Here is a 27,482-nt window from a genome sequence, read left to right as displayed (position 1 = left end):
TGGCACACTTTTTCTCCCACCCATTAAATTTTCTTTGTTTGGCTTTTATTTGTCTGAGTCTTTCTTTTTAACCACACTGGGGAGGAAGGGGGAGGTCTCCTTTTTTTGTAGTGTTTCCTGCCCTACCTGGTAGGCGGAGCCTTCTTCTCTCATGTGCCACCTTGGAAATGGACAAGGAAAAGGAATTCCCAGGTAAGAATTCTTTCTTTCTCTTTTTATTTTTTTTTTTTAATTCTGTTGTTTGTTTTAAACATCCTGTGAGTTTTTGGATAAACTAAAAAAAAATTTCATCCGATTAATAGGTTCATCTAAAAAATAATCTGCCACCTAATTGATTATGATCATTAGTTGCAGCCTTAATTATATTCCACGTAATTTAGTAATGCAAGCCTTGTATCATTTTTTTTTCCAGCTGTTTGGTAACTTGTGGCAGTGATGGGGACATAAGGATTTGGGAAAATATAGATGACGATGATCCCAAATCAATAAATATTGGAGAAAAGGCGTATTCATTTGCTCTAAAGGTAAATGCTCGTTCTTGCGGTTTGGTTTTCTTTTTTTGTTTTATTTTAGCGTGTAATCAACTGAGTTTATTTTACTGTTTAACCCCTTCGTGACAAAGGCTGATTTTACTTTTTGTACCCTTCGTGACAATGGCCATTTTAACATTTCTGCGCTGCTCGTGTTTAGCTGTAATTTTCTTCTTTCCCGTTTACTGAACCCACACACATTATATATTGTTTTTTTCCAGGACAAGAAGGGCTTTCTTTAGATGCCATTGTTTTGATTGTATCATATTATTTACTATTAAAAAAAGTATAAAATATGGTGAAAAATTTTGAAAAAAATGACTGTTTCTAACTTTTAGTTGAAAAATCTTTTACTCATCTATAAAAGGTAATGAAAAAACCTAAATAGATTCTACTATTTGTCCTGAGTTTAGAAATACCCAATGTTTTTTTGCTTTTTTCTGCACGTTATGGGGCAATAAGTACAGGTACCGTTTTGCTATTTCAAAGCCATTTTTCCAAATCTGGTCATTATTCCCCCCATGTGCCATTTCAGGTATCTTTGAACCCGGCCAATGCAATTTACCCCATCAAGTCATATATCTTTGAAAACAAGACAGCCCAGGGTATTCCAAATGCTAGTATTTTAACCCTTTCCAAGCACTTATTCTACCATCAGCCTTTGTCAAACTTTATGGTAGTAATGTTTTTTGCATTTGTTTTTTCACACACATTTTACTTCAGGTATGAATAAACAGGTTCTGGTATATGTCACAATCATATGTGTTTAGCAATATCTCCTGAGCGCAGTGATACCTCACATGAATGATTTTGCCTGGCTGTTTGGGGGCAAAAGGGCCACATTTGGGACATGCACATTTTTCAATGTTGAACTTTGGCATTTGGGGATCCACTGCCCATGCTCTATTTGGTACATCTTTGAGCCGGGCCATTTCAGTGTGCCCAACAAAACCATATATTTTTGAAAACTAGACACCCCAGGGTATTTTAAATGCTGGTATTTTAACTCTTTGCATGCACACATTTTACGACCAGAATTTTTTCTAAGTTTGCAGTAGTATTTTTTTGTGTATTTTCCCCCCACACACCTACTTTAAGTATGAATTTACAGCTCCTGGTTTATGCTGCCGTAACACAACACCCCAATGTGTGTTCAGCAACATCTCCTGAGTACAGTGATACCCCACATGCATGGGTTTGTCATTTTTTTGGGGGGAACTAAAAGGCCACATTTGGTACGTGTGAATTTTTCTAATTGGGAATTAGATGTGTGGCCATCCTCCCCCCTGTGTATATTGGGACATTGTTGAACCCGGCCAATTCATTTTACCCCATCAAATCATACATTTTTTAAAAGTAGACACCCCATGGGCATTTAATATGCCAGTATTTTAACTTTCCATGCAAGAATTGTTTTAAGCTAATATGCTAATTTTAGGACTTGCTCACAAAATTATATTTTTCAACTTGAAGGTTCCCCTGATAGTGACATCAGTGGCAAATTATTTTTACATTTTACAGTTTTTTTTTTAAATATTTTTTTCTAATTTTATTATTTTTTAATTTATTTTTACTAATCACACTGTGATTAGAAATCTGGGCTCCATTGACTTGCATGGTTGAATGCAGTACCTGTATTCAACCTGCAAGTGGAGCCAGAGTTCTCTCGAGGGTCTGGAGACCGTCTAGCTAAGTTTTTCGTCTTTATTGTTTTTTTTCCCGGGCCGCCACCATCTTGCTGATGGTGAAGATCACCGGCAGCGGCGGTTGTGATCGCTCTCCGGAGCGGTCACAGTCCATCCAGAGGTAAGTGTTTGGTGTTGCTGCATGCCTCCTGATCGAGGCATTCCAGCGACACCATCGTTGATCGCCCCCTAAACGCTTTTAAAACGGGCGTTCGCCGCCATACAATATATGGCGGATGTTGACGCCCCGGGGAGGGGCCAGAGATGGCCCCTAGAGTCGATCGTGGCGTTGCTGAATGCCTCGAGGTCGAGGCATTACTGCAACGCCGTTTGGGTGCAGAAAGCGAAAGTAGATCGCTTTCTGCACCCGTTTAAAGGCGTGCCGGTCCTGGCACGTCATTTGTCGTTAACGACTTGATTTTCCGTGACGTGCCCGGACCGGCAATTGTCATCAAGGGGTTAATATAAACCTGTGGAGGAACCTCTTAGAAGCTCCCTTTCATTGAAGCAGTGGTAGCTTATGATGTGCCAGTCGACGGCGTTGGGTATCTCATGTGTGAAAGTTAGCGCATGTGTGTTCACATGTTCCCACTGCAGCATTCCCGTGCTGCAGAGTTAATTACTGATCCCCGCACCAGTGTGCTAGGTAACAGCATGGTGCTTAGGTATCAAACAATGTGATTCAGATCTGCAGCACAGGGAAAAATAACAAGGTCAGACAAGGTAGTTTATTTCAATAGGTCAATTTTATTTGCCTCGTTTGGCCAACCTCAGTGAGGACTCAACATCCAGTAGGTGACCGACTTACGGGTTTTGAGTCCCAACAATGGCGCTTAGTCGCACGCAGGTGTTTAGCTGTCATGTAGCTTGTTTTGCTCAGAATTACTCTGGCACGGGGTGAATGGGGAACATCGATGGTAAAATATAGAACTGTCTGGGGGAGAAATCTTGTTCTTGATACGTTTAGTCTCCACTCTGTAGTTAATGAAAAATACCGTAGTTGAACTCATTTTTTTGATGTCTTGGGTTACAATCCACCTGTCTGTCAGACATGGGATATACCCATCGTCCAAGTGTATTTTATGCGTGTAAATTAAATGTACTCAATTTTCAAAATTTTATTATTCGAAGCAATATTTGTTTACAGCGCATAGCAGTAGAACAAAGTACTTAAGTTCCTCAAGAATTGGCTGTGTTTTTGTTTTGTAGAATGGAAAAGTTGTTACTGCCTCTTCCAACAATTCGATACAGTTACACACATATCCAGATGGGGACCCCGATGCAATTTTGACCCGTTTCACTACCTATGCTAATCACGTAGTCTTCAATGGTGACGGTACAAGTATAGCTGCAGGCTCAGGGTAAGAGAGCAAATATCGTCTTACGGTCTTAAGTGCATCCTCTACTTATAAGTTGTCTCAACTATTTGTTATTGAGTGCCCCTATCATCCTTGCTCTTTTAATTAACTTCACAGCAGATAACCATTTGGCCTGTCTACCCTGTCTGTCAATTTTTTGTGGGTGTACTGTTAAAAACCTCCTTGAGTTCTTGATAATGTTAAAATAGTTGCCCATTAGTGTGCCATTAAACATTTGATTACATTGTAGGGATTTCCTGGTGAAAGTTGTGAATGTGCAAGACAGCAGCCAGCAGACAACCATGCGCGGACACGATGCCCCAATCTTAAGTGTCTCGTTTGATCCCAAAAATGTTTACCTGGTACGACTGCTAAAATTTACATTTTTGATATTGGCTACGTTGTTACTAATGTTCTGTATGTTTTATGTATAAACTAAAGCACACCTGTACTCAAGCACACCGTAAGACTTTTCGTTGTTATGCTGGCATATAAGGTGCTTAACTGTGCACACAGTGCTGTTGCTTGCAGTGTAGACTTGGGCTGTAACTAACGATTATTTTCATAATCGATTAGTTGGCCGATTTATTTTTTCGATTAATCGGATAAAAAAAATGAATGTACATTTTTCATTTATTTAAAGTAATTTAATAAACAAATGATGTTAAATACAGACAGCAGAATAAAAAAAAAACTTTGATAAAATGCATTTCTTGTCTTTATTTCCCAACTAGCCCCCCCAATTTATGCACATTTGAGCCCAGGCTTGCCACGCTGCCTCCCACATATGCCACGCTGCCTCCCACATATGCCACGCTGCCTCCCACATATGCCACGCTGCCTCCCACATATGCCACGCTGCCTCCCACATATGCCACGCTGCCTCCCACATATGCCACGCTGCCTCCCACATATGCCACGCTGCCTCCCACATATGCCACGCTGCCTGATACGCCTTATACCCCCTGATACACCACTCCATCCTCCCCAGACATGCCACACTGCCTCCCAGACATGCCACGCTGCCCTCCCCACATATGCCTTATATACTGTATATGCCTTATACCCCCAGATATGTCACTCCATCCTCCCCAGATATGCATTTTACCCCCCAGATACCTCATAGTCCCCTCATAGATTCAGACTCGTTCACAGCACACTGACACCATACTTTTATAAATAAGTACTGGGTTAATCTTCACTGCCCCCCGGATTTAGATTCCCCTTAGTCTGCCCCCCGGATTTAGATTCCCCTTAGTCTGCCCCCCTTTACCTCTAACTGCACCTTAAGTTAACCTTATTAAATTAACCCTCAGTCCTCCTCATTAAATTAACCCTAAACACCCCATTAACCATAACTACCCCTAAATTAACCCTAAAGACTCCATCAACCACAACAGCCCCTAAATTAACCCTAAACACCCCCTTAACCACAACTGCCTCAATTAACCCCAAACACCCCATTAACCACAGCTGCCCCTAAATTAACCCTAAACACCCCATTAACCATAACTGCCCCTAAATTAACCCCCACCTCCTCTAACTTTCAGCAGCCCAAATATTAATTTTATACTTACAGTTAGATGAGTGTCACAGCCATGTGGTTCTGGGAGAAGGAAGGGGGCGGGGCCAGTTGTCACAGTGATTACAGGGAGGGACTGGTAAGTAGGAGCTGCTGCTGTGAGTCACTCAAACGGATTATATAATGAGGGGTATTTTTCAGAGCGTTTGCTCTGAAAAAACCCTCATTTTATAATCGATAAAAATCGATTCAACTAATCGATAATGAAATTCGTTGGCAACAATTTTCATTATCGATTATCGATTTTATCGATTAGTTGTTGCAGCCCTATATAATTAATTCTTCAGAGGAAAGTTATAATACTTGATAATAAGATTTAATGAACAATTCAATTTTGTTTTCCTACTCTAATATGCATCTGTTTCTTTTATTTAATTCCATCAAGGCATCTTCAAGCTGTGACGGCACTGTAAGAATTTGGAATATCACGCAGCAGGCGAGTACAGGACTGAAAGCTGGAGAAACTTTTGCATAATACCCTCGATAAATACATCCATCTGCTTGCTTTACATTTTGTGTGCTAGCTGTCTGGCTTGTTACATTACCTGAAAACAAGGGCGTTTGCTGATTAATAAGGAATCGCGTAGAAAGCTTATTTTTTCTATCTGTTGTGCAAAGATCTAATTTTGTGGTCTGTCTTTACCAGAGTTGTGAATCAAATCTTGCCCTGCTACAGAAATGCAACGATGTTGTCAATGCAAAGTCCATCTGCCGGCTGGAGTGGCAACCGAAAAGTGGAAAGGTACCTGTCTTTAATCAGATTATTAATTCTCTTTGATGGTGTATCTTTTAAGAATTATATATCTTTTTTTTTGCTTTTTTTTCTGTTCTTTTGATTTTCAGTTACTTGCAGTACCAGTAGACAAAATGGTTCATTTATATGAACGAGACACCTGGAAGAAGAGCTTTACTCTCACAGATGACTTTATAGTGCAGGTACAGTTAATAGTGATCCTTATGTCTGCTCCTTTTAGGTCTCAACTGTGAAAAGCTATTTTGGGTTTAAACTAGGACTGAAACAACGAATTGATAATAATCGATTATGAAAATTGCGGTCAACGATTTTCGTAATCTATTAGTTGAATCGATTTTTATCGATTTTATAAAATTGTTTTTCAGAGCAAATGCTCTGAAAAACTCCCGTCCTTCTATAATCCGATCTCAAATAGAGATCGGATTATAACAGTAGAATCCAGACCCCCTGCAAAGCTGCAGGAGACCTGGATCCTCTCTGCCACCCGGTGAGGGTCTGTGCAAAACGCACAGACATCCTCCGCTTCTCCCCTCCCCTTCCGCCGGGGCTTCTATTACTGAACCCGGCGTCACGTGACCTTCCGGGGCGGCTTCCATCATGGAAGTCCCAACGGAAGCGGAGGGGAGAAGCGCCTGTCTGTGGATTTTAGTGCGCAGTGTGCGCAACCTCCCTACTTCCCTTCACTTCTATCTTCCCCACCAGGGGTTAATATAGCAGCAGAAGAAAAACTGAGCAAGTAAGCACCACTGGGTAAGGTAACCATGGAGTATTATCTTTATTTTTATGCGTATTTGCCCTGTGTTTCTTTTGTTGATATATTAACACCTGGTGGGGCAGGTAGAATTTTTTCGGGATCTATTAATTATGCATTCTTTAATTTGTGTTTTTTATTTTTGGATTGCTGTAATATATGATTTATTGTTTGTATTGTCCATATATTTATATTGTATTGTGTATCCTTTTTTTTTTCTATATTCATTAAAGTAAATATTTTATGCCTACTTTAGCGCTGTCATTTTTTTTTTATATCAGGGGGGCACAGTGGGATAAAGGGGCTATGAGGCATATCAGGGGGCACAGTGGGGATATAGAAGGTGTAAGGCATATCAGGGGGCACAGTGGCATATAGGGGGTATAAGGCATATCAGGGCATGGTGGCATATCAGGGGGTATAAGGCATATCGGGGCACAGTGGCATATTGGGGGATATAAGGCATATCGAGGCACAGTGGCATATCGGGGGTGTTAGGCATATCAGAGGGCACAGTGGAATCTGGCATATAGGAGGTATAAGGCATATATGGGGCAGAGTTGCAAGCTGGGAGTGAGATGTGCATAACTGGGGGGCAGGTTGGCAAATAAAAGAAAATATAAACAAGAGGCATTTTTCTCATACTCTTTATTAAATATGAAAAAATATACTTTACATGAATTAATATTTACTAGTAAAACTTTTTTGGTATTAAAACTTAGAGAAATAGTGACACATCGTAATGTAAATTATAAGTTTTTATTTTAAACGAAAAATTTGTATAGTTTTTTTTTTTATCCGATCGATAAATCGAAAAAATCGGCCAACTAATCGATTATGAAAATAATCGTTACTTGCAGCCCTAGTTTAAACTATTTAAAAGTTTCTAATGCAGTGTTCTTGTAAGTCCTGTGGTCTTGTGTGTGTGTGTTTGGCATACCCTATCCGTGAAGCGAGTATCAACTCTTACCATCAATGTTAGTTAAAATACCACACCCTCTGATGTTCTAACATGCGAGGAAATAGTAAATTACTGCACTCAGAACTGCTTACAATAAAATTCATTAGATTCTTATCTACCATCAAATCACTTTGGCTCATCTAATCTGGCCATATTTCCTGTTTAACGACCGTTTTTGGCCTCTGTAAGATAGCTTTATGGCTATCCCATGCAAGTTTAGATTCTCTCTCTGTATTAGCCTCTACCACTTCTGCTGGGAGGCTGTTCCACTAACCGACCACCCTCTCAGTAAAGTACAACTTCCTTAAATTAAATCTAAGCATGTGACCCTCTAGCTTTAGATTCCAACATTCCTCCTGTATAGATTTTTTATTATTTTGTTCAATGGCCATATTTATGCAAGACTGGTTCTTTAAAAATGGTTATTCTGAAACCTGTAATGTTAGTATTTTCTTTGTTTAGGAAAATTAGCTCGTATTCCTGTCTACACCGCCTCTGATGCAAGATAAGTGTTAATTTTTTAATTTTCTTTTTTTTAAATTTTATTTCTCTTGCCTCTCAGCCTTTGAACGTGGTGACGTGGTCTCCCTGTGGACAGTATCTTATAGCAGCGAGCGTGGATGGTGTTATAGTAGCCTGGAACATAACTACCAAAGCCTGCATGGAAAGGTAGTTTCATCAATGTTTTTGTATAATCTGCATAGTGAATGTTTGTTAAACAAGTACACACATACATAATTTTTGTGCCATGTTTGAACCCAACAAATGTCATAGTGTTGTAGGGACCTTAATAGTAACTTTTAACAAAAGTAAAGATAGAACCTTTTCCTTATGCCTTCGGTTTGTTCCTCTATGTCCTATTCTCAGTATGCGCTATTATATACGCTTTATGGAAAAAAATATTGGGGCACCTGCTCATTACACCTACAGGGACTTTGATGACACCGCATTGTAATTGCATAGACATTAGTATGTAATTGATACATCGAACACCTTGATGTATGAGCGGAGATTGAGAGCCAGGCTTTTTCATCCAGTGCCGGACCTCACAAATGCTCTCCTGGATGAATGGGCAAAAATTCCCACAGAAACCCCCCAAATCTTGTGGAAAAACTTCACAGAAGAGTGGAAGCTGTTATAGCTGCAAAGGGGAGACTAACTACATATTAAATAGCGTGCAATGTCATAAAATTCCCTGTTGGTGTAATGGTCAGCTGTCCCAAGATTTTTGACTATATAGTGTGTGTGTATATGTATAAATAGGTACTGTACAAACATTAGAGCATTTTTCACCTGCCAAAAGTAAATGCTTTCAAAACTAAACATGTTAATAGTTTCTTTGTATCATTTAACAAATTGCAAAGTGAGTGAATAGAAGAAAAATCTAAATCAATCAATATCTGCTATGACTGCCCTTTTTCTTCAAAACGGCATCAATTCTTCTTGGTACACTTGCAGTCTGGGATTTTTTTATGCATATAATTAGATTGCATGGTTAAACAATTAAACCAAACAGGTGCCAATGATCATTTAATACGTAGGTTGAAATACAATAAGTAACTGAAACAGCTGTGTAGGAGAAATAAAACTGCATGAGGACCAGCCGAACTCACTGGAGACAGTTTAATGCCAAAAGTCACACACCTCGGCAAGACTGAGCACAGCAACAAGACACAAGGTAGTTATACTGCATCAGCAAGCTCTCTCCCAGGCAGAACTTCCAAGGCAGACGGGTTTCCCGGATGTTCTGTCCAAGCTCTTTGTAAAAATCGTAAAGAAACGGGCAATGTTGAGCACCGTAGAGGGTGGTCGGCCAAGGACACATCATGATTACTCCACTTCTCAATCGGAAGATGTTGATCTTTGGCAAAAAAAATAGCGGTACATCCATCTACTGTCCGGAGACGTCTGGTCAGAAGTGTTTTTTTATGGAGTGCTTGTGGCCAAAAAGCCATAATCCAATGTGGAAACAAGACCAAGTGACTGAACTATTTATGAAAACATAAGAACTGGGGTGAAATATTTGGCTGTAGCAGAAGGCAGTTTGTTCGCCGAAGGGCTGAAGAACGAGTGTTTGCATGGTGAAGGTTCCTTGCATGTTTGGGGCTAAAAGTGGAGTTGAGTGGATCAGAAGTAATGGTTTCCTCAGTGCTAAGACGTACAGGCAGATACTTCTCCATCATGCAATACCATCAGGGAGGCATCCGATCGGCCTGAAATTTATTCTGCAGCAGGTCATGTACTCGGTCATTAAGAACAATCTTCAACATAAAGGAGGCATCCTTGAGGTATGTCCCCCGCAGAGCCCTGATCTCAGCATCACCTAGTCTGTCTGGGATTACATGAAGAGAAATAAGCAACTGTGGCTGCCTAAATCCACAGAAGAGCTGTGATAAGTTCTCCAAGATGTTTGGAACAACCTACCTGCTCAGTCCCTTACACTGTGTGTGAGTTGACTTAGAACAGCGGTTCTGAACCTGTGGGTCGCGACCCCTTTGGGGGGTCGAACAACCCTTTCACAGGGGTCGCCTAAGACAATCGGAAAACACATATTTCACAATATCTAATGACATAATTCTATGGTTGGGGGTCACCACAACATGAGGAACTGTACGCGGCATTAGGAAGGTTGAGAACCGCTGACTTAGAAGAATAGTTGCTGTTTTGAAGCAAAGGGCAGTCACACTGGATATTGATTGATTTATATTTTTATTCTGTTCACTCACTTTGCGTTTTGTTAAATGATACAAAGAAACTATTAACGTGTCTTTAAAGCATTCTTACTTTATAGCATTTTTTTCACACCTGTCTAAAATATTTGCACAATACTATACTGTTTAATATTTATATTGTGTGTTACTTAATTTTGGCAGAAGGAGTGCTGGGGTTAAGGAAACTACTGCCTTTTTGGTGGTGACATCATAGGTCAATAAATGACGTTTCTCTCAACGCCAGTTGTCGTAGTTACGCAATGCTTTGCTAGTAAGTCTGTTAGTAATGCTGTTCCATTTTAGGCATTTGGCTGAACTTTTACTTGTTTTGGGAAGCCAGTTGGAGATAATAGTACCTATTCCGTAGATGTCTAACCCATACATTAGAATACATACTGTGTATGTAATATTTTATTTATATCTCCGTAACCCACTAGCTGTTAACGTTTTTTTTTTGTTTTTTTTTAATACAAGGATCAAACATGAAAAGGGTTACACCATTTGCGCGTTGGCCTGGCACCCAAGACTGTCTCAGGTTGCCTACACAGACACAGAAGGGAACTTGGGTCTGCTAGAAAACGTCTGCCAAAGCGATGGAAAGACATTGGAAACCAAGGTGAGGTTTGAAGTTTGTGCCATATGCCCAGGATGTATGCTATGCTGTTATTATTTGACTTAACACCTCTCATGTATGGGTCTCGAATGAGAGTCGCAATTTACCGTATTGGCTCGGATATAGGCCACACCCTAAAAGTTTGGTGCTTTTTTAAAGAAAGTTTTTTTTCTTTAAAATAGCACCAAAAAAACATGCTGCCAGTCTGTCCCCCCCTGAGATATGATGCCACTGCCCCCCCGAGATATTCTGCCACTGTCCTCCTTCTCCCCCCCGAGCTATGCTGCCACTGTCCCCCCCCGAGCTATGCTGCCACTCTCCCCCCCCCCCCCCGAGATATGCTGCCACTTTGCCCAATACGGGACATGTATATACAACTTCCGGTTCCGGCACTCAGCGGATGTGCCGGCACTGGAAGTTGGATACGTGTATTGCGTAGATGTCCCCCGCCGGCCCCACAAGACACCCGGGAGTCTGCTCTGGTAAGTCTTGGGGGCAGAGGTAAAACGCATCGTGCGGACGGTCACCGGCTGCGGCGATGCGGATAAACAGCCTCCGCTGCTGGTGAACGTCCGCACAATGCGCTTAGACAACCTCCCGTGCCGGCACCCCCCTCCCCCCCGTGGAAAGTGCTGGCAGGGGAGGCGTATCGGAGAGCAGGATACAGGTCCCCTGCACCGCTGCCGGGGATCTGTATCCTGACCCTGGTGCCTGCCCGGCGCCCGGGACTGCATGTCGCGGCCGTCGGGCGCTAGACCCCGAATATAGGCTGCACCCCCACTTTAAAGACTTAAAGTGGGGGAAAAAAGTGCGGCCTATATTCAAGCCAATATGGTAAGTTGTTTGGAAACTTTATGTTGTAATTTGTCATGCAAGATAATAAAGTTGAGACGCTAAAACGAAACATTAAAATCATATAATAGTTCGTTTTATTAGGGTCTGTCATCACGTAGTAACAATTTATATTGTCAGATTTTTAAGCAAAAAAAATAGTACATGCCAGCTGACAGAACAGAGACCCTCCTTAACGCGTTTCGCTAGTGCCAGCTTTTGGTTATTATTTCACTTTGTGGTTGGAGTGGGTGCTCTGGATTTTGAGCTTGAATAACCTGCCAGAGACTGCAACCCGACATCTGCTTATTAATCAGCAAACATATGGTTTGAGCTGGCTTTTCACTTCATTTGCTAATTTGTGTCTTGCATGAAACTATGTGGATGATATTATACTCGGTGCAGTTGTGTATAACAGTGTATGTGTGTATATATGTATATATTTACATTCCCATTTTTGGTCATGTGACATCTTATCACATGATGCATCGTTTACCACAATTTCAGTTAAACTAAACATGTCCTGACAAAAATGCAGTTCTGTTTCCGCTAAAGTTTCTATTTTTTATTTTTTTTTCCTAGGTCCCCAGTGCTGCAGCTAAGGATTATGATGAGCTCTTTGATGGGGACGACGATGATGAAGACTTTCTCAACGGAGACATGATTGATCATGAGGGGGCAGCTGTTAATGATGAGGACGAGGACAACCTCATGCCTGTGTCTGGACGTATTAGGAACAGAGGGGTGATATTAGATGATGATAATTCTCTTGGTATGACTACTTTTATTTTAGTCTATACCAAGCAAGATCTTGGTCACAAGTGTTGAGGACCTGCAATGGGAAGTGTTAAACCAAACCTGTTTTTTATTTATTTATTAAAAATTCTGGCAAAAAACTTAACTTTGGATTAGCATACAATATGTAACGATTGTAACCGGAAAAATATTTTCCATTTTTGTAGAATACTAGAATATTGTATAATATTGGTGATATTGTAACTACAGAGTTTTGTAAAAAAAGAAAATATATTTTTTTAAATCCTGTAATAAGCAGCTTGTTTAAATGCTTAGATTGTAAGCATTTCTAAGAAGAAAAATTTTTTTTTTACAGTTTTTTTGCCTCCAAATTCTGTTGAGCTAAATCAACACCATTTTTTTTAAAGTGAATGTCTAAAACCAATTTTCATCTGTTTCATGACTGATCTACTTGTCCCTTGTCTGTTTCTGTGTTAGATGTTCCATCTTTGAAGCCTAGTGAAAGCGAGAATCCAGAGGATGATGATCTGACCAGCAGCCTCAGGCAGATTCCTTCTAGTGTTCCCTTAAGGCCGTCCTATGATGGGCCCTTGCCAACCGCCCCACAGAAACCTTTCCAGCCTGGGTCTACTCCCTCGCACCTTACGCATCGCTTTATGGTAAACGGAGAGAGAAGACAATTAGTCATTAAGTGTCTTGCTCCGGCCAAAACAGTCTTCCGTTGTGCCGCTCTTATACTAGTAAACACCCTGCAAGTTTCCCTCTTGATTCTAATTCTTTCATTTTTTTGTGTCAGATGTGGAACTCGATTGGAGTTATTCGTTGTTACAACGATGAACAGGACAGCGCTATAGATGTGGAATTTCATGACACGTCAATACACCATGCTCTCCACCTAACGAACACGTTAAACCATACGATAGCAGATCTATCCCAGGAAGCGGTGCTGCTGGCTTGTGAAAGCACAGTTGAGTTGTCTAGGTGAGTGATTTGCTTTTCCAGGTAATGGCTTGTATATTCAAATGTATAGGAGATAGTTACAATATAATTTCCTGCTAGCCAGTATGGCACTGCCTTGTCCGCTGTGATGTACAGGTATTGGTGAAAACGTTGAGACTTAACTTTTGGTCTCTGCATTTGTATCTAATTGATTAGCGGAATTTAGAGATGATTTTCCTGTTCTTCAAAGTGCTACCTTACTTACATTACATTTCAGAAGTTATTATATTGTGTTTCTTTCCTCTTTTATCCAGCAAACTTCAGTGTCTGCACTTTAGCTCCTGGGATACCAGCAAAGAATGGATAGTGGATTTGCCCAAAGGTGAAGATGTTGAGGCTATATGCCTTGGGCAAGGGTGGGTGGCGTGTGCCACAAGCACCCAAGTGCTTCGGATATTCTCAGTCGGTGGTGTACAGAAGGAAATCCTAAGCCTTCTTGGTCCGGTCGTTTGCTTGGCGGGTCATGGAGAACAGCTACTTATAGTTTATCACGGAGGTTAGTAGACTCACAAAACATCTGTAAAGTTTTAAATCCAGATAGGTGCCAGCAATGTGTTTACAAGGAATAGCAATTTTACACACAGTGGCTTCCCAGTTGTCATCCCCTGGCACAGATACATAGCAAATCTTGGCAAAAGAGGGGATAGACTAATAAATAATTTTATTGTTGTTCACTCTTTGCTATGTTTACATTTATCGTTAAATGCTGTTCCAGGTTTAATTCATTTGTATTACTGTAAGACCTTAATTAGCGTTTTAGGTCATTTCATGTAATGCATCTTGTGTTACTTTATCATCGTCGGTAATCTATCCTAAATGCATTTCACTTCAGGGACAGGCTTTGATGGCAATCAGTGTCTGGGGGTGCAGCTGCTAGAAGTAGGAAAGAAAAAGCGACAGGTCTTGCATGGTGACCCTCTGCCTCTTTCAAGAAAAAGTTGCCTTTCCTGGCTTGGGTTCACAGCTGAAGGTAAGTGCTCGCCACGGGCAGTTCTTCCGATATCTGAATAGTTTCCTGAAAGAAAGAGACGCTAAAACGCTATAATTTATTTTTACAGGTTTAAAGATTTTTTTCGCCTTTAGGGTTAACAAATAATAGTGTACACCTCCCTGCCTTTTTTAATAGAATCAAAATTGTTCTGAAAATGTCTTTACGGTGTTAGATTTTTTTTCTTCGCTCCTCCATACAAAAACAATTAGTGTCCTAGATATACCGTATATTCCGGCGTATAAGACGACTTTTTAACCCCAAAAAATCTTCTTATAAGAGGGGGGTCGTCTTATACGCCGGGTACTTACCAAGCCGGAGGTTCCCACGAAGCCACCAATCTCTCTAATCACTACGCGCCGGCTATTGATGCCGAGCGCAGGGATGCCGTCATGTCCCGGCGCCCGGCATCAATTGCCGGCGCGTAGTGATGAGGGAGCAGGGAAGCCCGAGGTCTGGCACTTGAGACCTCGGCTTCCCTGCTCTCTAATCACTAGGCGCCGGCTACTGATGCCGAGAGCAGGGATGACGTCATGTCCCGGCGCCCGGCATCAATAGCCGGCGCGTAGTGATTAGAGAGCAGGGAAGCCGAGGTCTCAAGTGCCAGACCTCGGGCTCCCACAATTGGATGGAAGAAAGAAGACAGAAGATAAGGTAAGAGATGGGGAGAAAGGGACAAAGGGGGGAGAAATATATATACACACACACACACACACACACGTGTGTATATATATATATACATATACATGTGTGTGGTGAGGGCAGTGTATAAATGTGTATGTATGGACAGGCATATGTGTAGATATATATATAGATATATATATTATATATATATGTGTGTGTGTAAGGGCAGTGCATGTATGTATATGTCAGCAAATCAACCAGCAAATCACCGGTAAGGTACATCGCTTGCCGTGATTGGCTGGTTGTTGTACGCTGGGTAGAGTGGTAGTCTTATACGGCGAGTATAGTCCAAACTCTATATTTGGACTGTAAAAGTTGGGGGTCGTCTTATACGCCCAGTCGTCTTATACGCCGGAATATACGGTAGCTGTATTGCTCACCTAACCTAGATGGCCACAGCCTGGTCAGCTCTGTCTAATCCTGTTATGTTAATTGGACAGTGTAATGTCCCTGACGGCCCCAGTCAAAAATAATGTATATTAAGGTACTTAATGAGTACTTTTAAAATGTGTTCTTTAAATACGCGTGTCGAGCAGTCTCCTGCCCCTTCTCTCCATCTCCCAGGTGCCACTAACTTTAGGCTCACCCCTGACACACTCGCGATAACACCATACACAGACATCCGCTCACGCTCCTGCTAACACTGTATGCTAACACTCTACATGCCAACAGCATACGCTGGACACCATACGAATACACATACATGTTAACTCCATACACTAAAAGACGCTTACAGAAACACTCACCCACTAACACTGTATGCTAATATACACAAATTCTAACACTTAACACTAACACTCGCCCTCTAACGCTATATGCTGACACACACTCATACTAATGTCGTATAACACACACCATATGCGCTAATGCCACACCCTTATACACATGCAAACACTATCCAACAACACACACTCACTAACAATATACATACATAAAATATACACGCTTAATCTAACACTATACGCTCTGAATATGACACTGCGATGCAGTAAACGCTCTGACTCTTGCGCTATACATGTATACACACACTGACTCTAGCACTACACAAATACACACTGACTCTGACATATACACTACTTACCTTCTTTGCGCCTGTCCTTGGGATCAACTGCGGGGTCAACGAGCCCTGCGTTAAAGTGCATGTTATGGCTGGTGTGTCCTTTTTAGAACTGGGAACACGTGTGTTACTACATACAGATTACCACAAGGGGGCACCACTGATCAAAAGACATGATGCTGGGAGAGCTTGTTAAGCTTTTGGCATTGTATTGTGTTTTCAATAATTATTATATGTAATTAACAGCCTGTAAGCGGCAAACAGTTTTCTGCATTCCAGGAAAGCAAACTTGGGATTGTGCAATACTGGCAATAAAATAAACATGGGAAGGGATGCTTTCTGATTTGTATCCTGCAATTCAGTAGAACACAGATGCAGGCAGCAAGTGCTCTTTTAAATCCTGCCAAATGCAGCCTTCTATTAGTTATGGGAACCGACTAAACTCATCTGTGGAAATTATTCAATAAAATAAAAGTAACATTATGTGAAATAGTTGAAGGCTAATGACTAAAGTGATTTTAGAGTCTATGATTGATAAGTTTGTGGTGCTTGTTGCTGATATTATGTCTTAATGTTGTGTGGTGGAGGTTACTTTCCATTTGTTGCCCCTGTGAGGCTGATGCGCTCTCTTGATACACGACCTTGATGGGGATATTTGCAGAATTGTCTGGCTTTAATAAAAAAAAAAAAAAGAAACGGTTACTTGTATAATTAGTGTGGGGCCAGTGGCAGACATGTCGCGTGTCATTTGTATTTGAATAATAGGGGTCCCTGTGTAATGGACATTACGTCTGCCCGGCACTGATTACCGTATTGGCTCGAATATAGGCCGCACTTTTTTCCCCCACTTTAAGTTTTTAAAGTGGGGGTGCGGCCTATATTCGGGGTCTAGCGCCCGACGCCCGGGACATGCAGTCCCGGGCGCCGGGCAGGCAGCGGGGTTAAGATACAGATCCCCCGCAGCGGTGCAGGGGACCTGCATCCTTCTCCCCGATACGCTCAGACAGCCTCCCCTGCCAGCACTTCCCACGGGGGGGGGGGGGTGCCGGCACGGGAGGTTATCTAAGCGTTTTACCTCTGCCCACCCCCGACTTACCGGAGCAGACTCCCGGGTGTCTTGCGGGGCCGGCGGGAGACATTTACGCAATACGCAAATGCAACTTCCGGTAACGGTACCGGAAGTTGCATACGCGTATTGCGTAGATGTCCCTCGCCGGCCCTGAAGACACCCGGGAGTCTGCTCCGGTAAGTCGAGGAGGGGGGGCAGAGGAGGACAGCGGCAGCGGATCGCGGGGAGGGAGGACAGCAGCAGCGGATCGCGGGGAGGGAGGACAGCAGCAGCGGATCGCGGGGAGGGAGGACAGCGGCAGCGGATCGCGGGGAGGGAGGGCAGCGGATCGCGGGGAGGGAGGGCAGCGGATCGCGGGGAGGGAGGGCAGCGGATCTCGGGGAGGGAGGGCAGCGGATCTCGGGGAGGGAGCGCGGGGAGGGAGCGCAGCGGATCGCGGGGAGGGAGGACAGCGGCAGCGTATCTCGGGGAGGGAGGACAGTGGTAGCATATCGCGGGGAGGGAGGACAGTGGCAGCGTATCTCGGGGGGGAGGACAGTGGTAGCATATCTCGGGGAGGGAGGACAGTGGCAGCATGTTTTTTTTGGTGCTTTTTTAAAGAAAAAAAACTTTTTCTTTAAAAAAGCACCAAACTTTTAGGGTGCGGCCTATATACGGGGGCGGCCTATATCCGAGCCAATACGGTAATTTCCATTTAGCGGTGGAGGTGGTTTGCCGCCCCTATGCCGTATGTTAATCACTAATGGTAATTTTCACAGCATTGCTTTTTTTTGTGTTAGGTACACCGTGCTATGTTGATTCTGAGGGTGTTGTGAGACTCCTAAACCGCGGCCTCGGAAATACGTGGGTTCCTGTATGTAACACCAGGGAGCACTGCAAGGGGAAGTCGGATCATTACTGGGTGGTGGGTGTCCACGAGAGCCCCCAACAATTGCGGTAAGTAACCCATGCTCAACGTAGGAAGGACAGGACAAGTACGTCCCAAATGATATGCGCCTGAATTGTCTGTTGCTGTTGGTTTGATTTATCTCTTTCTTCTACTTCTGTTGGCAGATGTATTCCCTGCAAAGGTTCACGTTTCCCTCCAACGCTTCCTCGTCCAGCGGTGGCTGTTCTCCCCTTTAATCTTCCTTACTGTCAAATTACTACAGAGAAGGGGCAGATGGAGGTATGATTTTCTTTCAAAGCAGTGAGAATGGTGAAAGATCTGAGGAAATCGCTTAGGGGGTCGCCGTATACTTTCAGTTGCAGTACAGATCAGCATGTGTTGTGTTTTTGCCATAGCGTACTGTAATCGTTGGTATTTTTTTCCCCCGCTCAGGAACAATATTGGCGGTCTATTCTCTTCACCAATCACATCGACTACTTGTCTAAAAATGGCTATGAATGTAATGAAAATGTTAAGACAGAGGCTGAAAAAGAGCAGCAGGAACTGCTAATGAAGATGTTTGCAGTAAGTGGAATGTTGTTACTTGATGTATTTCTAGGAACACATTTTACATTTCAGTTCTTTTGTTTGAACTGTGCTATTAGTACCAGTCACGTTGGAATTGGCCTGATCTCACAACAAAAAGTGTCTGCGCCTCTAGCAACAGTCAACAATTTCAGAATATTTATAACTATTATCCAGCGCTCCTTCAGGCTGCCTGCTTTTTTACTTCTTCTAACAAGTGGTGGTTGTTAACCAAAAACATGATCAATTTGTAGTTTCCAAGAGATAAAGCTGATTCCAAGGCACTGATAGGATTGATTTTAGTTATTACATTGGCAATGGTGCTAGCGATAACACTCAGGTGTGCGTAGGGTTAAACTGTTTCTCTCTCTCTTTCACCTACAGTTATCTTGCAAACTAGAGCGTGAATTCCGGTGTATGGAGCTTGCCGAGTTCATGACTCAAAATGTGATGAACCTGGCTATTAAGTATGCCTCGCGCTCCAAGAGACTAACACTGGCCCAGCGGCTCAGTGAAATGGCTCTAGAGAAGGCAGTCGAGTTGGCGTCTGCAATGCAACAGGAGGAAGAAGAAGAAGAAGAGGAGGAGGAAGATTTCCGCAGCCGGCTGAATGCTGGGTAATACCCTGACCACTTCAAATTACTAGTTTGGATACATGCGTGTCCCCAAATTCATTGTTTAAAGGAAGAATAAAGCAAATGTGGATTTGATTTTTGGTGAAGATCTATATTGCTTCCCATGAACGGTTGTAATGGAACCTAACCTGTTTCACATGTTTGCATACAGCATTCCAATGCATACATATGACAGATTCTCAGAGATTAATAGATTGTCAATGTGGAATGAACGCCGTGCAGGAATCCTGTAGATCTGCGGGCTATATGTGGAATAGCGTCTTTTTGCTTTATTTTTGCACCATGCAAGTCATCTGCGCAGATTGGTTATTTTAATACGGAAGACCTAATCTAGAAAATTAGATCCCCATATCCCTAATTAGATGTGTTTAATCACAGCAGCTAAGGGTCTGGCTCTGAAAAGATTTTGAGATTAGTGCTAATCTGTACTCTGTGATCACTAATCAAAACAATATACAGAAGTGGACAAGTGCTAATTGGCTCAGTAGAAGAAAATGCACACCAGTATTGTTAGTGTAAATAGATTATTCCAAATTCATAGTTCTGTTAATAGGTATTGGCCACTATGTATGTATATATGTCTAAAATGTAAATATATATGTCTCATATTACTCAATTACAAATGCTAAATTAACCCTTTAATGACAAAGCCCAAACATGTACAGGCTCAAAATGCATTGTTTTCAATGGGTTTAGGGACCGCCCATTGTCCTTAAGGGGTTAAAATTGTCTTCAGTGGGATGATTTTAAACCATAAGTAAAATATTTTTATGGCTGTTTAAGTTGCTTTTGGAAGTCCTTATCCTCGTAGATGTGTTAAGGGATGTTTCCTTTTACCTACAGCAGGAGTGCCACCGAGTGGGGAGAAGCACGAGCCGAATCGAATGCACCTGAACTGAACGACGAGGAGGAGGAGACCGAACAGCCAGCACCCGAGGGCTCTCCAGAAATTCCCAAACCGAATAAGAGCAAAAGTAATTTATTTAATGCAAGCTGGAATCACCTGTTTGCTGTTCATGATATATAACAGTATATAAATGTGGCCAGCTTCTGTTCAGCGGAGGTTTTGTTTTCAAGTTGGGGAGATCTAAGTCTCTACACGTCTTGTGTTATGGCCCAGGGGCGTCCAACCTGCGGCCCTCCACCTGCTGCAGGACTACATCTCCCATAATGCTCTTTCAGCTAAGGGGCTGGCTGAGTAGTATGGGAGATGTAGTCCCGCAGCAGCTGGAGGGCCGCAGGTTGGACACCCGTATATTATGCCATGAATCCTATGCATGGGTAGGAGTGATGCCTGCGCAGGTATAACTCAAGGCTTTGGATCCAATTCATTTAATTATTTACTTATTCCTTACTCTGGTCAGCTTTAGTTTCATGTTTACCTCCTTCTGTAGAGCTGTTTGCAAGACGGTACGAATACATGAAGTATGCATGCTATAAAACTATTTGCATTTGGTTCTAATTTCCTTTTTTCCCCCCTCAAAGTTCATGTTTTTTTTTCTTCTTCTTTTACAGCGCTGAATCCTTTCAACAAAGTAAAATCGCCAGAACAATCTGCAGCAAAATCTGGTAAATTATTTACTTTTAATGAATTGCACGATTCTCCTTTAGCAAACAGCCATTTCTTTATGTGTACTTCCTTTTGTGATGTACCGTGCTGCTAAATTGGTGGATAAAAACACTTGGTAGGCTTGCGTGTGGCATGGTGAGCTTGCTGTCCGTGGTTGGAACCCCCCCCCCCCAGGCTCTGCCTGCCTAGAACAAGAACCTCCACTCCGTTATCACTGAATACCGTATTTGCTTGATTATAAGACAATGTTTTTTCCAGAGCAAATGCTCTGAAAAATACCCCTCGTTTTATATTCAAGGCTTGCAGGAGACCTGGATCCTCCTCTCTGGCAGCCGGTGAACGTCTGCAGGATGCGTGTACGCAACCTCCACTGCTACCCGCCGGGGCTTCTACGCCGGCGCACCGGAAGGTCATGTCACGCCGGCTGTCCGGCTAGTCCCTGGTAGCCACGGAGGTTGTCTGTGCGCATGGCGAAGGCGTCCACCGGCTTCCCCCACTTAACACCAGAAAGTCTGGAGCATGGGGGGCAAGTCTACGGATGTATCGTTGGGTCCAGGGGTGGGCATATTAGGGGGCAGATTGGCAAATAGGGGGGAATAAGGCATATCTTGGGGGCGGAGTGGGAAAGCCATATCAGGGAGGCAGAGTAGCATATAGGGGAGCTTTTAGGGAGTATGGGGCATATAGGGGTATAAGGCATATCTGGGGGGCAGAGTGCCCCCCCAGATATGCCTTATACCCCCTATGTGCCAGAATAGCAGGCTGTGGGGCAGATTTGCATAACAGGGGGGCAGGTTGGCAAATAAAAGGAAATAAAAACAAAAAATGCTTTTTTTTTTCTCAATCATAGTTTTTATTAAATATAAAAATACCTTACATGTAAATTAATATTTACTAAACTTTTTTTCTTATAGGATAGTCTTAGATTCAGGCTTTTTTTTTTTTTTCATCTAAATATTAAAATTTTGTTGGGTCGTCTTATAATCGAGCAAACACTGTACTTTTTATCTAATATTACAGTAGACTTACGTTATCAGAAACTTAAACTGTAGATTGGCGCTGTAACGGGTTCCCCAAGAGAGCTGTAGTAACTCCCAGAGATCACCCACATGTATCCTCCTGTTGTCCCCGGAATCACTTCCAGCACCAGCCAGCATGTGCACCTTGGAACCCTGCTATGTGTACCCAATAAGTAGACACAACAACCTTGAACTGAGTACAGTTTATTGATTTTATTTTATTTATACAGTTTATTGATGTAAAACAGACTCGTATATCCAGAGAACTGCATTAACATAAATTAACATTGATAAATAGGTGCATGTAGACAACCCAACCTTTAATCTCCAGGCAGCAATCCTATTGATGGGATTAATTAAACAATGGAGTTCCTGCCAGTGCTATCTTTGTTGGACAGCCAGGCTGGACTACCTTGGGGCCCTGTATGACAGGTCATTCTGTCACTCTGTCACAGGCGCAGCCTTTTATTTGCTGTGAAACCATGAAAATATTGCTTTATGTTTAAGAGATTCGCATTTTCTGTTTTAGGGGCAATAGTACTCGGTAACCAAGGGCGAGTCAACCCTTTTAAGGTATTGTATCTTTATATATTAAAAGAAGAAAAATGTGGTGTCAACCCCCCTTCCCAGAAGCTTAATTTTTTTTTCTACTTTTCTCCAAAGGTGTCGAGCAGTCAGAAAAGTCCCGCAGTTTCTGGCACTTTCTCGCGTTCTGCCAATATCTTGGACAACATGAGTAAATTTTCTAGGAAGCCAGCACCTGCTGGAAGTCACGTTCCAAATAAATCTGATTCTGCAGTGATAAAGCCTCTGGTTCCTAAGGCTAAAGCGAAGCAGGTAATCGGCACAGTGCTCTCTAATTTGGTTTAAAGGTCTTATTGTGTTCTCAGGTCCACAGAATTAGCTGGTGGGTTTTAACCATTTGATTTCCCCAACAAAAAACATGAACTTGATACAGCTTTATCATCGAGATACAAATACTGCATGCATTTAGTAATGGGGATTGGGGAGAAAACAACCTATTTATTTCAAGTGTCAGAAGATTGAGTGCTTTTTCAACAAATTTAAACTCAATCGAACATACAAAGGCACGGGAACAAGAAACTAAAATAAAGCGTATAACAGCGTATTATTTCTTTGAATAAACTTTGAGAGACCGGGTCTCGGACCGACCTTCACAATAAGCAGCGGCTGACTTGTAAATTCTTCTTGGCTCGTGATGGATACGTTCGTTTTTCTTCCGCCAAATTCTGTGTTCCAACATTTAGTGCAGTTACCACACTGTAGAAACGAATAACGTGGCAGGAAAGCACGCCTGTTAAAATCTGCCCACAAGTACACCCCTTTCATTTGCAAGGTAACAAAATGTAAAAAAAAACAAAAAAAACAACCATAAGCTATCCTATACATTAAAGTGCATTTGATGACTTGAATGTCTCTTTAAATCTGTTCAAAAGCGTTCAGTTATGCTATTGACGTTTTTATAGCCTGATTTTTATTTGTTTCCTCCAGGGCCAGGTTTCCTTATTTCATTCTATCCAAATGAAACCCAAGCCCAACAAAAGCGAAGAAAGAGAGGAAAAATCTGCTTTGAATTGCTCCTCAAGCCCTGCTGCAGGCAATGTGGAAAACAAGAAGTGAGTGCAGCCAGTGTAATGGGTTCTCTATTCTACCTCACTCTTCGGCATTGAGTAATTTCAGTCCTCAGCTGATAACAAACCTTCTTATTTTTTATTTATTTTATACAGGGTAGTACATGACGTAGCGTTTAGTTCTAAACAATGTTGTGTGTTTTTTTGTTCCGTATTTTTTTTAAATTATATTATATGCACATACGTGTGAGTATGTCTATATATCTATATAGATACATATAATTGGGGCAAATTTATAGTTGAACAAATAGATATCAAAAATGTAAAAAAAAATGTCTAGGCATACAATAGTTAAGGATTTTATAAATTGCTGTTATTTCCATTTTTAATTCTTGACTATTCTGTCTCTTTTCTGTTGCTGTCATACAGATAGAGTTAATAGTTGAGCGAGATGCCTCAAACACTTATTGTTTCCACATGGCCAGTATGTGATCTAAGCCGCTTTAAATCATGGAATGTTTTGTTTTAAGCATCTGAACATAAACTCTGCCTTCCTATTGGCTGAACAACTCCCCCAAATGACCCGCCTCTCTTACCTTTCACTTATGACAGTTCAGCAGGAATTAACCTTTATTTTGCCGCATTTTTATTGTGTGCTGCCGTATAGTGCCCACCTTGTATTGAAAATACACAAAATCCAAATTAAGGCATAAAAATGTTTTGATGCATTTTCATATTCATATATATATATATATATATATTGGAATTTGGTTCTTTTGTCTACAATATTGTTAATGTAATGTAACTAGAACACATTTCATGGCGCATGGGGTAAATTGCTAATGGGCTAGTTTGTGAAATACCAAAACTGTAGCAGGCCTGCGGCTATCCGGGACGGAGTTGGCCATGATTTGATACCTTGCGGCTGACTCTAACGTGTTTTGTGTAGTTTCTGTATAAATGGATTTTTATTTTTGGTTTAGGTGATTTAGGCAATTTGCTGGCTTTACCCGGAAGGCTCTGTGCCATTTTTGTAAAGCTTTTGATTTCTAAGGTGGTAAGATCTCCCTACGCACCTACCATTGCTAAGCCCCCTTCAAGGCTCTTGAGAGGAAGACAGAACGTTTGGGGACGTGTCCCTGGAACTTTCTCTTCGTGTTGACCTATCTGAAACCTTCCTCCAATATAAAGTTTTGGCAGCAGACCTTCTATTGAGTTGTTAGGAATCCTGTACTCTTCTTCTTACAGCTCTCTCGCTGTAACATCTAGAGTCATAACTCCTCTATAGCAAGGACCGGCGTAGAACACGCGACGTTCTTCATTACAGCGCATCATGGTCTATGCTGCAGAGAGGAAGCCTTTTGTATCTTATTACTGGTCACGTTTGGCTTTTCCTGCTTAAACTAATCATCTTGTAGTCCTTTTAGGTCTAGGTTTGTCTGTTCGTAATGAGAGCCAGGCTTTCCCCCTGGTAAACATGTGTAGCAAATAGAAGGAAACTTCTGAGCGGTTACATAAAAATGTTTTCAATGTTGTCACATCAAAAGGCTGAAGTTAGCGTGGGGGGGGGGACCGGGTCGATACAGTGAAATCACTTTAAGTCTGGGAACAGAATAATAGACAAAATGCATTTGCTTATGTATATAAAACGACTTGTGGGAACGGAATTATTTCTAAAATAAATTTGTTTATGTAAAACCATATTGACAGATAAAATATGAGCATGATTTATTTGTGTAGGCTTCTGAGGAGAAACCAAAAAAAAGCTAAATCAAACCAAGAAGTCAGACTGTCTATTCTCGGCAATCATACACTGATTATTTGTACCTTTGCCTCGTTCTACAGAAGCAAAATGTTGTTTTACTTTATGCTTAATTTTACATAGCGCAACCCATAGATCTTTCCTCTTTCCTATAGGGTTATGTGTTTTCATTTAAGATGCGAAATCTGGGTAAAGTTGGAACTTTGACCTGTTTAGATTGGTCATATGCCATGAAAAACACTACTAGAGGGTCACACCGTGTACACAACGCGATGCCTACATTTTTAGATACTCATCTTGCGTTGCTTTTTTTCCCCTTACCTTATCAGACCTAAAACTGGCTTTCAGCTTTGGCTCGATGAGAGCCGGGAAAGTATATTGTCAGAAAATCCGGAATTTGATGAGTCTGAAATAATAAAAGAGGGGATGAGCAGGTTTCGCACCCTTGCATCTGAAGAGCGAATGGTAAGTAGACATTTTTACTGGGATATTAACTCTAGCTTTTAAACTCATCCTAACTTTTTACCGATGTGTTAGCCTTTGGATATGTGCATTTGGATTTGTACGAATTTAAATTTGAAGAATTTGCCAATGTTGTTAATTTGTACAAATGTTTGAAATTGAGACAGGACCCCCAACAAAACGAAGCAGAGATCTCTGAATTTACGTTTGCATTTAGTTTTCTCTCTCTACTACAGGGCAATCTTGAAATCAGGGCAAGTTAACGAATTTACTTGAGTCTATTCTTCCATGTATACTGGTTGTGGAAAACGCTATATACATATAAACCTGTTTACTAAAGTATGCTATATTGAGAAATGAGAATTACTGGTTCCTATGCTTCAAGTGTTCAGTTCCGTGCATATCATCGAGACAAAAGTATTATCTTTAAGTTATGTTTTTCATTTTACTTTCATTTTAACTTTATATTATACTGTACATATTTTATTTTATATTTTGTCTAATCACTTGCTCCAAAATGTCATAAGCTGTGGACTGAGAAGGCCAAAGGAGATGCTGCTGGCGGAGACGCTGTTGATGGGAAAAAACGAAAACGTCCAGAACAAGAGGGTCACGAGTTAAATGGAAGTGTTAAAGGAGGTTCAGAGGACGCCACAGGAGCTTCAAAGAAGCGCAAACCTTTTGCGCAATCAACAAATAAACTCTCTGCGTTTGCGTTTAAGAAGGATTGAGAGAAGGTTTGTGAGGAAGGTCCATCGTGCTGCATTAAATGGATGTGTAACATGGAACAGCTATTTGCTCTAACACGCTTCTCCACCTGTTAACACGCGTTGGTTATGCTCTGTGCTTTTGGAAAGGTGCTTTAAACCTGGCATGGAAGCTGACATCCCTGGCCACAGTCAAACTTGACTACAGAGGAAGTTGGGAATTTCATTCGATATGTTAAATGCCACCGCTTATTAAAACAATGGGTTCAATCCATTCTAGTTGCCTACAGAATTCCCCCAAATATGATGTTCCAGCTGATACTAAAGATGGACATTGTCTGAGTATCTGCCTCACGGCTTGGTTATCTTTTTTTACCCTTGTAAAATGTTCTCATATACGTGTCTGAGGTTCATGTGTGTATTTCTTCTACTGTTGTGAGTTTTTTTTTTTCTTCTCTAGAGAAAATGTAACTGTTGTAAATAAACTTAAGAATTGTACGTTCTGCAAGCTTTCTCATTGTGAGTGTGACACTTTCTTGTTCATCTGGTTAGTACATTTAGCTACGTTTAAAACACAGCAACTCGTGTTAACTATGCAAGCGACTGCAAATATTACTCAAGAATACAGTGAAAGCACACTGAAGGTTATGGTACATTTTGACATGTAAAGTAGGTACTTATATGCTCCACGGTTGGCAGCCCTCTGCTCCATTCTCACATGTTAAGCTTGACGCTGGCAATCCGTATAGCCCCTTCTCATGTGGCCAGAACATATGCATACAAGCCTCGTTCTGCTCAGCATTATTCACTAAACCAGGAGTTGACAAGAAAGTTGTGGCTTCAGCTCCTTGACTTTGCTACGCGTTATGAAGGTCCAACCCCAGTGAGCTTCTGATGCAAGAAGATCTAGGGTAGCCCTGTATAATGTATAGTTAAAGGAGTGAGTCTCTTCA

At 41.7% G+C, this 27,482-nt stretch overlaps 1 protein-coding gene across 1 annotated transcript in view; it reads left to right on the top strand.

The window, feature by feature from the left end:
- The window catches only part of WDHD1 (WD repeat and HMG-box DNA binding protein 1), a 35,710-nt gene extending 8,685 nt beyond the window's left edge, over positions 1–27,025 (top strand). The window contains exons 3-26 of the mRNA XM_053475564.1: positions 413–524; positions 3,425–3,576; positions 3,824–3,935; positions 5,541–5,591; positions 5,802–5,897; positions 5,999–6,091; positions 8,184–8,290; positions 10,807–10,948; positions 12,359–12,548; positions 13,010–13,191; positions 13,329–13,513; positions 13,786–14,027; positions 14,364–14,501; positions 18,109–18,265; positions 18,383–18,497; positions 18,651–18,782; positions 19,167–19,399; positions 20,255–20,391; positions 20,933–20,986; positions 22,536–22,579; positions 22,670–22,843; positions 23,519–23,643; positions 25,690–25,825; positions 26,350–27,025. Coding sequence (XP_053331539.1) covers positions 413–524; positions 3,425–3,576; positions 3,824–3,935; positions 5,541–5,591; positions 5,802–5,897; positions 5,999–6,091; positions 8,184–8,290; positions 10,807–10,948; positions 12,359–12,548; positions 13,010–13,191; positions 13,329–13,513; positions 13,786–14,027; positions 14,364–14,501; positions 18,109–18,265; positions 18,383–18,497; positions 18,651–18,782; positions 19,167–19,399; positions 20,255–20,391; positions 20,933–20,986; positions 22,536–22,579; positions 22,670–22,843; positions 23,519–23,643; positions 25,690–25,825; positions 26,350–26,553 — 3,313 coding nt within the window. The 3' untranslated portion in view covers positions 26,554–27,025. The remainder of the gene's footprint in view (positions 1–412; positions 525–3,424; positions 3,577–3,823; positions 3,936–5,540; positions 5,592–5,801; positions 5,898–5,998; positions 6,092–8,183; positions 8,291–10,806; positions 10,949–12,358; positions 12,549–13,009; positions 13,192–13,328; positions 13,514–13,785; positions 14,028–14,363; positions 14,502–18,108; positions 18,266–18,382; positions 18,498–18,650; positions 18,783–19,166; positions 19,400–20,254; positions 20,392–20,932; positions 20,987–22,535; positions 22,580–22,669; positions 22,844–23,518; positions 23,644–25,689; positions 25,826–26,349) is intronic.
- Positions 27,026–27,482: the final 457 nt, after the last annotated feature.

The sequence above is a fragment of the Spea bombifrons genome, chromosome 9 (assembly GCF_027358695.1).
Source record: "Spea bombifrons isolate aSpeBom1 chromosome 9, aSpeBom1.2.pri, whole genome shotgun sequence".
NCBI classification, from domain to species: domain Eukaryota; kingdom Metazoa; phylum Chordata; class Amphibia; order Anura; family Pelobatidae; genus Spea; species Spea bombifrons.
Note: the sequence above shows the minus strand (reverse complement) of the source record. Positions and strands in the feature narration are given on the sequence as shown.